This window comes from Ictalurus furcatus, chromosome 27 (assembly GCF_023375685.1).
Source record: "Ictalurus furcatus strain D&B chromosome 27, Billie_1.0, whole genome shotgun sequence".
NCBI lineage: Eukaryota > Metazoa > Chordata > Actinopteri > Siluriformes > Ictaluridae > Ictalurus > Ictalurus furcatus.
Genome location: NC_071281.1, coordinates 1141482 through 1155070, shown reverse-complemented (window position 1 = coordinate 1155070; position 13589 = coordinate 1141482). Strand labels below are relative to the sequence as shown.

Below are 13589 nucleotides of genomic sequence, written 5' to 3'. Positions count from 1 at the left end.
TCGTCTCGAAAAAGTTGAGCTGAATGAGTTGAAGTGTGAACATTGGAAAAACAAGCAACAACAATCATAAAATAAAGCAAACCGTCGAGCATGCGTGAGACGGGCTTGTCAGAGAGTCTTTTAGACAGCAGGGGGACAAAATGCTCCTCTCACGACACAATTTTTTTAAATAGGGATCATTTTAGACACAAACGCGGGTTAAATACTGCCACTACCGACCTCAGCGCCTGTTTTCGTGAGAAGGAACAATGCAGGTACTATTCAGCAGCTGGACTAAGCTGAATCCCAAAGGATTTCTTTGTGACAGAACCATGCTGACACTGTACCACCCCCCCTCCCCCGCTTTTTATACTGTACTCCCTTCATTTAGAGATAAAAAAAAAAAAAGGAGGAAAAAAAACCCACAAAACACACAAGAGGTAATGGAACCATCATTTATTATTTAGTAGAGAGATTTACATGCTCGTTTATATGTCAACAAAAAATCTGTAACAATGAACAAAGCTGTTATAAAATAACCACTAAGACCGTTTACTATAATTATATTTAAACTAAATTTCCTACTGTTAAATCAGGAGCGCTTTTACTGCAACAAGACCTGATCAACATATAAAAGGCAGCTATCCGTGTTTCATTATCCATTATAGTATAAAATATAGTATGAAGTCGAGGCTGTTAGCACAAATCAGTTTAAATATACTCGAACAACTGCTTTTTTCTTTTTTTTCTCTCCTTTTTAATTTATTACTCCTCAAGATGCCAATGTTTGTGCTTTTTTCATTTATTTATCCACTTGTTAAATCATGCCATCGTTTATCAGACAGTTTAGGAAAATCTTGTCAATTGACGTAAACGTCTGTATACAATCATCCTTATTTATACGAGTTATATACGGGTTAATGTTTACAAAAATAGGTTCTGAAGACATCTGTGGTGGTTTCAGTCGGAATCGCAGACACCACTGGACCTTTTCATAGATAGGATAGTACTTTAAGGATACCAAATTAAGCATTAATTCATTCATTAAGAATAACCCCCGGGGTGTGAGTTCATCGGCAGAGAAATGTATACGCAAATACGCACATTGTTGGTGGGGTGAAATTCTCCAAGCCTAACCCTGCTACCATAGAACTGAACTGTAAATCCGTATGAGGGGAACCATTTTACCAAACCAATGATCAGACTTCATACTGACGTCACGTGTGACCGAGTCACCTGTCTCAGCTCAGTCACGATAATCCAATCCCAGTCATTTTATGCCAAGTGATCTATTGCTATTTTCTTTTTGTTGTTGTTGTTTCATATTTCTGTGTTTTGATGCTATTTCAATCTTAATGAGCACAATGCTGCTTTTCTTTTAAAAAAAAAAAAAAAAAAAAAGGTATACATTTATACGTGTGTTGTTAGTTCTTAGGGCATCCCGACATTTCTGTTATTCTCAGGTTCAAGTTTCCATTTATTTGTATACTTTTCTACAACAGCGTGAATTGCTTGCATCACATAAAAAAGGTCACATTTCTTTCGTATATTTCACTGGAACAAAACTTGAAAAGAGGGTTCATGTTTGACCTCATTTTTAAAAATATAGCCATTTCCAGTACACCTTTTAAATAAAATTTCACAATGATATTGTTGACGCCGTGTTTTACTTCTTAAATGATTCACTGTAATAGATAAGATAGTATTAGTAGTATTGATATTTAACTTGGGCCTTCACCACGGATCATCTGCAGTGACCGCTACTTGAAACGGATTATAGCTATTCTAAACATGGCAGATGCTCTAATCCAGAAAACTTGGAAAGCATATCCTTATACTTTTCCAAACTTGCAAATTCGAAATCTGAAGAAATCGAGTTAAGAAAAAAACAAACAAACAGGAGTTAGGGCTGACGCGTAAGTGAATACGTTAAAAACTAATACATGGCATATAAGTCATTTCATATGATTAAGCTCTAATAGTTTGCTTTTCTAAACCTAAAAGAGATTTTTAAGTACTTGCACAAAAACACAAGCTCAAAAAGAAGACAAACAAAACAACCTTTGGCCATTTAGTGCATATTTGATTTCCCCTCCATTCTGACGTCGTTCCGACGGCGCTGCCGGGTTCTAAGAGACTCCACTGTTCTGCTGCAGTAAATGGGAAAGGTTCTGCTGTTCATGGGTTGGACATGAGGACAGCGGGCTTAAATATGGCAGATATGGCTGATCTAAGATCCGTGCTAAAGTGAGGTAGCCTGACTAGACGACCAACAATGCAGCCAGGTTGCAAGGAAACTGGCATTTTGAGAATTAAACCCAGCTACGGTTCTAAGAAAGCAACCGAGATGGCTAAGGTCCTGCAAAAGCTCAATCCAATATCTGAATCGGGAACTCCTAGAACTTGCTCGGAAGAAATGTCATCAAATCCTGTTTTTTGATTGGAGGAATGTTTATATTCTGAGAGTTCATTCTCTTTTGCTTGACAACTCTGCGCTTTAAAACTTGTCCCTGTGGTGGCCTTACTAGCTTCTCACAAAACATGACCGAGGTGTCCGTGGTAGACCGAGTCACTCTTGGTATCTGCTTTGGCATCATGACGCTGCCATTTTGGCCTGAATACTGTATGGCATAATTTTTATAATGCTCTTGTGTTGTCCATCCGTACTGCATGCTAAACCCCACATCAGAGTAGCCATTCGACTGACCGGTCACTCGTGTTTGCGAACACTTCACGGGCAGCATCAGCTTTGTTGATTCTTCATTCGTTGAATTCCTTCCATGATGTTTTAGCTTAGAGTCTTTGCCTGGCTCAAGGCGTGATTTGTTCGCCATGGAAAGGTCCAGAACGTTGTCTTGACAGAAAGAAAACTGGGCTTCTTGCTTTGTTTGAATTGGCGCAACCTTAACTGTGAGGTCAAGCACTTCTTCCTGAGAAGCTGGAGGGGGAGGCTGGGTTGGTAACTGCAGGAAATCATAGCCAGACATTATGTTGTGGGTACACACTGGAATGTCTTCTGTTATGGTCTGGGTGCTTTTACTTGTTTTCATGGAATGACTTGCTCTAGAGTCTGGAAAGGGTGGGATTGGGATTGGTATAGGTAGAGGCACTGGCAAAGGAACAACAAGTGGAAAGGGGACTAGCAAGGTGGCAGGAGGAAGCAGGGAAACCAACGGAGAACCAGTATAGAGGTGAGACAAAGTGCTGTCTGGGGGGATGAAACCTCTACTAAAGGCATTTAATGGAAACAAACTACTCCGTGGACAAGCTGAGGAACTGTAATTTCTAAGAAAGGGAAAAAATTCTCGCAAAGCAGCTAAAAATTCAGAGCTGTGCGTGGCGGTGTTCTCTGAAGGCTGAGACATATTTGACTTCCCATCGCCACTCTGTGACAGGTTCTGAGAGAGTCCGTTATTCTGCTGCAGTGACTGGGGAAGGTTCTGCTGTGAAGTGATTGGACATGAGGACAGACAGCTTAAACACTGCATATGAGGCTGATCAAAGATCACTGGTAGACGGATACAGTCTGGTGTAGGTGTAATTACAGGTGTGGCTATTGTTTGAGGTTCTACTTCCCCTGCTAGTTGCACTTCAACAGGCAGCATGACTGGACTGCCACCAAAGCACACGGGTTGCACGGAAGCTGGCGTTTTCAGAATTAAACCCAACAAAGGTTCAGAGTAAGGAATGGAAATGGTTGAGTCTTCAACAGCCACTTCTGAAGAATGGACTGGTCCTGTAGGCGTGTTTGAATTTTTGCTCCAAGTCTCAGAAGGAAGAGTGTGCTCTTCCAAAACCTCTGCTTCTTTATGTGCTTCGGTTTCATCCCCTCCAAACTGACAAGGCTCACACTGTAAGCCCTCCATGGTGAGCACTAATACCTGAGCATTTGTGGTTTTCCTAGAAAAGAATAGAACGTATCATCAGTCAAATCTATATAGAATTTTATATACATTATTAAACTGTGAAAACACACAGACAGTTCATTTCTCACGGGATGAGCCAAAGGATGTGTTCCATGCACGTATACTCAACGTGTCCATGATAAAAACGAAAACCTGAGGACTTAAACCAAATTGCTTGGCCAACATTAGTGGTTTTTTCCTTCCCTCGTCATTTGTGTGATATTCTGTTTCTGGGTTTTCGAGCTCTTAGCTATATTAACATAACACTTCAACATAAAAGTGTCTTATGAAACTGAACGCGTCATAAAGTGTTGCTCGTCTGCGCCCTGCGCTGCTTCGTTTCCTCACCGCTCGTTGTCGTTTCGCATGCATTGTTAGCCAATGAAGCGACGTAATCAATAACCAGCCATAAATTCGAGCATTTGTTTAAACCCTTGGAATACAAACACGTGTCTGACACCATGAATTCTGCTTGACGGGCCTAAAAATGACCAAACAGCCTGCCAAGAACTCTGAAATAAATAGTGGCCATAAAAAAAGGCCTTTTAAATGGTAATTCAGAGTTGGAAAGTCTACAAGGTCGCCTGCCGACTGTGCCGATGATTTATACGAGCTGAGGAGTAACTATGTCATAAACCAGAGATTTAAATGAGTCAGCGTTTCCAAACACACCAAGTACCCGCCAAGGTGACACTTACTTACTCACAGCCTTCCCAAAAAAATAACTCAAAGGATCCAAACTCTGATCCCGCCTCAGAACATAAAAGAAAGTTTGTTTTACACGCAGCATGTTGTGGCAATAACCGAAACCTTTCGACTTTAGAAAGGACCTGTAAACATCATAAAGTACTTATAAAGCAATTGATTACAATTTTTTTTTTTTGTTTTTAAATCCGAGAATGCCATACTTTTTATCCATTTATTGTTCCATTTGATACTGTGGAACATCCACGGAACAGGTTCCTGCAACCCGTGGCTATGAACTTTACCTTGGACAGGCAACAGTGCTGGCACTGGAGACTCCTTCCAAAAAATGTTATGATCTATTTTTCTTTGTTAAATAACAGCAGGATTTTTAATCTGTTTATTATCTAGTCTTAGATAATGTGCCGCATCTGCCCTGTGAATTAGCTGTTAGCATAGAAATGAGAAACCTCCTGACCAATTAGATTCGAGAATTCACCAGTTTTTACGGTATAAACAGAAAATTAGTAGTCACTATTCACTGTTATTGACTCTTGTTCATGCACTGTGCATGCTTTATGTCTACCGAATGCCTAAATCAGCCTGCGCTACATCAAGCAAAGCACGATGTCCAGACATACACCCGAGTAAATATTAGTATGGCGAGTGAAGAAATTGTACGTCTTTGTACATCTGCGGTTATGGTGCGCTCAGCGTTTACATGAATCACCATCATCTCTAATGATCACCAGCAGAAAGCAGCCCTGGTTTGGATTACCCTGCATTAAGCAAAGAGAGTGGACCGACCTCACAAAATATCAGGCACTGTTTACACGAAATCTTTACAGTCTCATAAAGCTCTGCATCTCGAGACTTTCGAGCTAACCCGAGTCACATGTTCAGGTCACGGAAACGTTAAAATTCAGTAAGTGTAGATATTACCATAGAGAGTAAATCGATGTTACTGCATCTGAAAGGCAGTTCAAAGTCAGGGATTAAAAAAATGTCATTTTTTTTAAAAGCATCAGTAATATGCTCTAAGTGGCATAACACAATGCCACCGCATCTGCACTTAATATTCCTATCTGTTTTCATATTCAGATTTAAAATGGAAGTGGGTGCAGTCTACTTACACCGGTTTTGTTTGTGTGAGCCCTACCACTATTCCCTGGAAACACGGGAAAGGAATGCTCAGTAATGTGGGAGAAATGGCTTTTTAGGTTTTGTTTGGCCTCCTGGAGTAAAGCACACGCAGATAAACGCTGAATTCGTGCAAAATACACAAATGCAATCTCTGGAAACATGAAGAAGGACTTCACAAGCTGCAAGAAATGTCAGAACGTTAATACCAGTGCTCATTAGACATTAACGTGACTCAGGTGCACGTGATCTCTTGTGGTGTGCAGGGGCTGATGGGGAATGAGATGCCTATGAGATCTCCTATTCGAGTAATGCTAACAAAGATGGTCTTTTTTCCGTGAGCGGAGTTGGCGTAATGTCCACATATCGCAGATGCTGCAAATCAGAAATGCGTGCGCACCACTGTGAACCCGTTTCCAATGCAGAGACTGAGAAAAACTTCACATGCATCTTATTTTTGTCTTTGCCCGAACATTATGAGCTGGTTTCTTAGTCTTTTGGAGTATTTTGCTTTCATTTCAAGCTTCATATGAAAGTAACAACCTCACCTTTGGTTGTTTTGTCCTGCGGGAACACAGTCTAGATGTACACACCTAGTCTGAAGCCTTCGGGCAAGTTTTCTGAAAGTAAATAAATAAATAAATAAATAAATAGTCTTCAGGAATTTGTATTTGGTGACGCAAGTGAAGGACGTTGTGTTCAAACTGCAGGACGACCTGAAGGCCAGTGTTGCGATCCTTGGCTCTTAACCCTTCACTCATACATGCATGTATTATCTTCAGTAACTGTTTTATCCTGGTCAGGATTGCTGTGGATCTGGAGCTTATTGTGCACAAGGTAGGAATGCACTCAATCACAGAGCATTAACCCTAAAACGTGGCGCTATTACCTTAGATCACACCGAGTCCTCTTTATAAGACCCATGCCTAGACCTCGTTAACATAAAATGGTAAAAAGTGAAATTCTTGCTTGACATCCCGACGCAATAAACAAATGGAAAGGGTACTGCAAAGCGTCGTGCCGTATCCATAGCAGTGGATATAATCAGTGTTTGGCTCCCTGCCTTCGTTTCCTAAATCAGGGAGATGTTCCTTTGAGGCCAACGTTAATGAGCTGAATAAGCCATATACGGAACTTAATATCCTCCGTGTGGAAAGCCACTGGGCCAACACAAGAGAGGCTAAAAGAAATGAAAGAAGATTACGAGTGAAAAACGACCCTCTCTGGTGGGTTTAAGGAGAAAATAGCACCCATTACAAAATGAATATAACTATATTGGGCTTTTAAAATCATATAAGAGGAGCGGCACCGGCTTTGGTCTCATACTGGTGTTGCTGATTGCTATTCAGTGCAAGTTTGCGTTGGGCAAACACGTGATTAGAAAATATTTAGATATCCACTTTATATATGCTATTAGACCATGTTTTTTTTGTTCCTTGTGATAATTTAGCCAGTGTGCATGTTGGAAAAAGTCTAGGGTGCCATAATTTAGCATAATGGCTTACAGGTTTCAGACTCCATCTCTCCTCTTAAAGAGTGGGTGGGATACTTACGAATGTGGTGTGACAAGGAAATTGGCTCTAGGTACAGTACTTCAAGCTGTTCTCAGATATCAGTGTAAAAGTTAGTATATCGTTAGGAAGAAAGGCATAAAATTGTGCAGGTTTCCGCGTTTCGCAGATGTTCCTTCATTATTTCAGGTATCAAAAATGAAACGATTTGCATCACCCAATATAGATGTGATTCAAATGTTCTGTAAACATTTCGGAGTAGCACGTCTTTCTCAGCAGCTGTTGCGTCCTCGCTGCTGTATTACTCGCCCAGATTCTGTCTGATATAGTTTTTGATGTCTGTTTTATCTCTCGTACACCGCGTTCTTTGATGTGGTAACGTGATGCAGGTACAGAGCTTGAGAGAGTCAGAACATTGACGTCTTTTGATTTAAAAATGATTTGTGGAATTCGAGTTAGTGGTTAGCACGTTTGCCTCGCACCTCCAGGGTTGGGGGTTTGATTCCCGCTTCCACGCTGTGTGCGCGGCGTTTGCACGTTCTCCCCGTGCTTCGGGGGTTTCCTTTGGGTACTCTGGTTTCCTCCACCAGTCCAAAGACATGCGTTGTAGGCTGATTGGAATTTTCAAATCGTCCATAGTATGTGAATGGGTTTGTGTGCGATTGTGCCCTCCGGTGGGTTAGTCCAGGGTTTACCCTGCCTCATATCCCTTCCCTCGTGCCCCTGCCTCATGCCCCAGGCTCCCCCATGGCCCTGTGTAAGTTCAGCAGTACAGATAATGGATGGATGTTTTCAGAGATAAACTATAAAACGATGAACAGGTAACACTGCCACCTGACCCCACCAAGGTCCCTGGTTCGATCCTGAGCCTGGGTTACTGTTTCTGTGGATTCTCATATCTTCTCCAACCTCCCAATTCCAACAGTAGGTGGACTGGCTACTCTAAATTGCCCCTGTGTCTGTGTTTGTGTGCATGGTGCCCTGCAACGTGTCCCCACGCCACACCTGACCATAAAGATGCATGAATGAATGAACGTCTGAGCAGCTAATATCAGTCGCGATGAGATAATCTAAGGTGTATTACTTTCAAAATGTCTAAATCTCTAACCTATGTTCAACAGAGGTTATATACGCCACCATCTTTGATTCAGGTAGAGACTGAGATGGTCATGACATCTTGTGTGCTGTTTTTGGATTGTTGCCCTCTTAAATATAGAATAAATTCACATTTCAGTTCCAAGTTGTTAAAGTTATTTTCATGTTTGGAGAAATACTGAAAAATATAAGTGCATTTTACCTTCATAAGACAAATTATATGGAAGGTGACTTTTTTTTGGCTCATACATTCAGCTGAAATATTCAACATTAAAAAAACTAAAAATCTGTTCAAACGAAACAGTGGAAGCATGCTGAATTGCTTTATGAACCAGTTAAAAACAAAACTCTAGGCTCTAAAAGGTCTGGGTTACGACCCTGTTCGCTGAGAAGGGAATGAGATGTTGCGTGAGCTACACGCTGTGGGAAGCGCCCTCGCCTGTGACCGGTATCTGACGCTTGTGTAACATCGTGCCTATTTATAGGCCTGCCGTGATCAGGTGACGTGGCAATTAGCGTGTCACGTGATATAAAACCAGCACATGTGAACTGAGTCGTCAGCCTTATTATCTGAAGCGAAGACGCAATTCACAGGCCTGCCCCGGTATGACAAAGCTACTCAACGTCCCGTTCCCTTCTCAGGGAACAGGGTTACATGCGTAAGCCAGACGTTTCCTTTCAAAGGGAACTCAACATTGCGTGAACTACATGCTGCGGGAACGACAATACCAACTCCGTCATAGTCAGGGTATAGCCTGTATAAAAAGATCCAAGTTGGAGGGTCACAGCAAGACACTCGAGCCCGGGGTGGAATGCATATCCAGGATGTAATATTGAATGAATGTGTGCGGCGTAGACCACCCTGCAGCAGCACACACATCCTGTAAGGGTACCCCTTTAGACAAAGGCTTTGAGGAGGTGACCCCCTTAGTGGAATTAGCCCTTATGTCCAGAGGCGTAGCGAGGCCGCGTGCCTCATAAGCGATAGAGATTGCTTCCACTATCCAATTAGAGATGCGCTGCTTTGACCCAGCATCACCTCTACCGTCGCCGCCAAGCAGACCAGCAGCTGCTCCGACTTACGCCACTGGCCGGAGCGGTGGACGTAAGTACAGATGTCTTACATGGTCTCTACAACCCCAGATGAGAGACCAAAATCTATGAACTGGTGCCCCTCAGGGGCCAGACCCTCAGTTTCCAAAATTCTGGCCGGGGGTGATAAATCTCCCAGGGAGTGCCGTCCGGTAGGGATATTATCTCTGAAAACCATATTCGAGCTGGCTAATAAGGTGCTACTAGCAGCAGACATAAACAGTCTTGGCGAACTCTCGCCAGAACTTGCGGGAGCAGAGCGGTCACAGGAAAATGTACAGATGTGACCTCCGCCACATGTGCACCATGGCATCCAGCCCCAGTGGTGTGGGAGGAGTGAGGGCAAACCACAGCGGGCAGTGTGTCGTCTCCTCAGAGGCAAAGACATCCACTTCTGCATGGTCGAACCTCTGCTATATGGACTCCACCACTTGTGGATGGAGCCTCCAATCCCTGGGCCTCAGTCCCTGCCTCAACAGGATGTCTGCCCCCATATTCCGGTTGCCCAGAATGTACATTGCACTCACTGTCAAAAACTTTCCATCTGCTCAGAGAAGAATTAATTGCGCCCGCCTGAACAGGGGGTGCGAACATACTCCTCCCTGGTGGTTGATATAGGAGACCACTGCTGTGTTGTCTGTCACAACTAACACATGGTGACCGCTCAACTGAGGAAGAAAGAATTTCAGTGCTAGGAATACAGCCCGCGTGTCTAGGCGATTTACATGCCAGTCCAGATGCAGATCGCTCCAGAGACTGTGAACTGGACATCCGTTTAAGACCGCACCCCAGCCTGTGATTGATCTGTTTGTCATTACCCCTAAAGTGGGACCCAATACTAGAAACCGGGAACACTTCCAAATTCTCGGAGCACGTAGGCATCGCCGCGTGACACTGATTACTCTAAGAGGTTTTGTCTTCGGACAAAACCCTCGACTTCTCAGCCATTACTGAAATGGTCTCTTGTACAATAGGCCCAAAGATATGATGTTGGCTGCTGCTGCCATAAGCCCCAACAGTCTCTCGTAGAGACCGGAGGGGATGATGAGATCCAGCTTTATCTTGCTCAATGTTGATAGGATTGACCCTACGCTTGTTGGGGATAGAAACGCCATCATCATAGTAGAATCCTTATAACCTCTAGAAAAGTTGTCCACTGCACTGGAGAATGCATACTTTTCTGAGGTTCAACCTGAGCCCCAAGCTCTTCATGTGGGCGAGAACAACATCTCTATGTTGAATCACCAGTTCCCTGGATCGTGCTAGAATTAACCAGTCGTCCAGGTAGTTTAGTAGACGGATGCCCTGGAGTCACAATGGAGCCAGAATGACATCCATGCACTTTGTGAAGGTGCGAGGGGATAAAGCTAGCCCAGAGGGAAGAACCCGATATTGGTATGTGTTATGTAGGGGAGTATGTGGTATGTAGGGGAGGCCAGACAGTAGTACTGGGGGCTAACTGCCCAAACAACCTCATGTCCCCTGATACGTCCCTCCACGGCCCCTCAAGACTGCTCCTCTTTTGTCTGCTTGGCCTTTATGACCATTCTCAGATCAGGCCTAGTAGCAGGCCACAACTGTCACACTCGCCTTCCGTGCCTCCCTTGCACTAGCGCTGGTGAACTCGACACAATAGGGAAGGAACTGGCTGAGTGCCGCCGTATGTCCAGCTTGCCCAGCAGGTCTGTCTGGTAGGCCTGCAACACTGTCATTGTCTGCAGTGACCCAAAAGCAAAACCCACTACCGCATAGGCTTTGCCCACCAATGCTGCGGTGGTCTTACATGGCTTGGATGGCAAAGCCTGCCCCACTAAATTAACTGCCATCAAAGGAGTGAGGTAGCTTGCAAGAACCTCCTCCACCTTCAGCATTGCTAAATAGCCGTCCTGTTCATTCCCCACGATGGCCGGATAATCAGACATCGCAGTGTCATAAATACAGCTTATGTATGATTTTCCCCCAGAAGCGTGATATTTTGTCATTCACTTCTGGAAAAAAAGGGGAGTTTTTTGCAGTGTGAGGGAGATTTATTTTCATTGGGGAGAAAAAAGCTCACCCAGCCTTAGTAATCACTTCAAGCAGCTCTTTATATGCTTGAGAGCTGCTCTCAGTTTTTAGCACACCCTTCTGACTCCTTGGAGTCAGCCATAGCGGAAAGAGGAGTCGCGACGTGAGCTCCAAATTTCAGCGGAGAGCAGGACCCGAAAGACAGAGAAAGAGATAGAGCAGCGCTCGTCTCCGGCTCCTCTTCCAGATCCATACGAGATCCCCCAAACCTGAGATAAGCGAGGCTCTGAAACCCATCTCCCTTCGGCCGAGAAGAGAGCGAGTCACCAGCGGAGCTGCCTAATTGTAAATTAACAATGTGTACAGTCAGACCTCTGGAGGGATCCACCCCTAAACACTTCACACAGAAAGTGTGAAAATACTTCTCTCTCTCTTTTTAAAGGGACAGAAAAGTAAATATTTATTTATTTATGTATTTATTTATTTATTTATTTATTGAAAAGATTAAGCGTTTCTTAAAAAATTCAGAGTAGTTTTGGGAGGTTCCACAGTCTCACTGAAGATAATAAGGCTGACGGCGCGGTTCACAGGTGCTGTTTTTATATCACGCGACACGCTAATTGACACGTCTCCTGATCACAACAGGCCAATAAACAGTCATGACGTTACACACGCTTCAGATAGCGGTCACGCGCGAGGGCGCTTCCCACGGCGTGTCGCTCACGCAGCGTTGTGTTCCACAGAAAGATCATTTCACTGGATGGAAATAAAAGTAGTCTTAACAGGCACTGCACTGGCTCAGATCCAATCACAGCTCCATTCTCTGTAAAGTGTGGTTGGAACATGGAGCACGTCATGTAGCTGATACCCACGCAGTGAGCACCAGACTACTGCTGGTTGTTGGGTTGGTCTGGCGGCTGCGTTTATAAACCATTTCATGGCTCGGTTTGGTTTTGTGACCGCTCCTTTATCGCCGTTTGCTTTGCTACAGCTGATAATAAACCCTAAAAGAGCACTAGTCATATACCTTCACTTCTGCACATCAACAACAACAACAACAACAAAACAGAGGAAAGGAGTAATCGAGTGGAGTAAATATCCACACAGCAGCGGAAGTGCGCAGTCCAAATACGCTCCAAATACGCGGAGTAACTGCGCGCAAATGAATACGTGTGTTTATAAATATGAATAAATTACCCCCAGGTCTTACCTCTCGTACGCGTATACAGCTGGAATCCTCTTTCATCACACACACACACACACACACACACACACAGCCACGTTAACCGCTCCGATACTGAGACTGCATACCGGGGTTTTTCTGTTGGAAGTGTGTTATTGGGCAGTCGCGATAAGCAGTGCACTCCATGGACAGCCTTCTGTTCTGCTCAAGACCATCACACTGTTCCACTGGAGGTGGATCACACAATCACACAAGCATCTGAATACACACTGCTGGCTTTATTTCAAGTCACTCACACTAACTAGATTTGTGTGTGTGAGTGTGTGTGAACATACATTCTTGAAATGACATTCTTCAGCATAATAATAATAATAATAATAATAATAATAATAATAATAATTATTATTATTATTATAACAACAACAACAACAATAATAATAGCACATCTGGGGTATATACTACTACTACTACTACTACTACTACTACTACTACTAATAATAATAATAGTAATAGCACATCTGGGGTATATAATAATAATAATATTAATAATAAATAAATAAATAAATAAATACTCCAAGGAAGGGGTTCTCAAACCTTTTGCCACCAGGGACTTAAAGAACAAACAAAAACGAATAAATAAATGTATTTTATGAACTCTACAAACATTAGCCTCATTATTCAAGCATTTCAAGACTATTAGAGCATTTCAGTCCTGAATCCACCTGACTTTAGATCCAGTCTATAGGCATTTATTTATTTATTTGTTTGTTTGTTTGTTTACTTATTATTATTATTATTATTATTATTATTATTATTATTATTATTATTATTATTTAGTTATTGAGATTTGGATTCATTTCAAGTGACCAAACAAACCGGGTATAAAAACAATAAGAACTCTAACTCAATAAATACAACTTTAATGACTGTGGGTTTTTCAGGCAGTAACAACAGACTAAACCCATTGATGGTTGTACCTCTAAACCCCGGCTG

The 13589-nt window shown here is 42.9% G+C and overlaps 1 protein-coding gene across 1 annotated transcript; it reads right to left on the bottom strand.

Annotated features, from left to right (window-relative positions):
• Positions 1–142: 142 nt before the first annotated feature.
• si:ch211-161f7.2 (retinoic acid-induced protein 2) lies at positions 143–12802 on the bottom strand. The gene is made up of 3 exons (XM_053616467.1): positions 12624–12802; positions 6257–6328; positions 143–3879 (listed from the first exon to the last, which is right to left on the bottom strand). Exon 3 carries the CDS (start codon positions 3843–3845, stop codon positions 2376–2378), a length of 1470 nt encoding a protein of 489 aa, XP_053472442.1. The 5' UTR covers positions 3846–3879; positions 6257–6328; positions 12624–12802; the 3' UTR covers positions 143–2375.
• Positions 12803–13589: the final 787 nt, after the last annotated feature.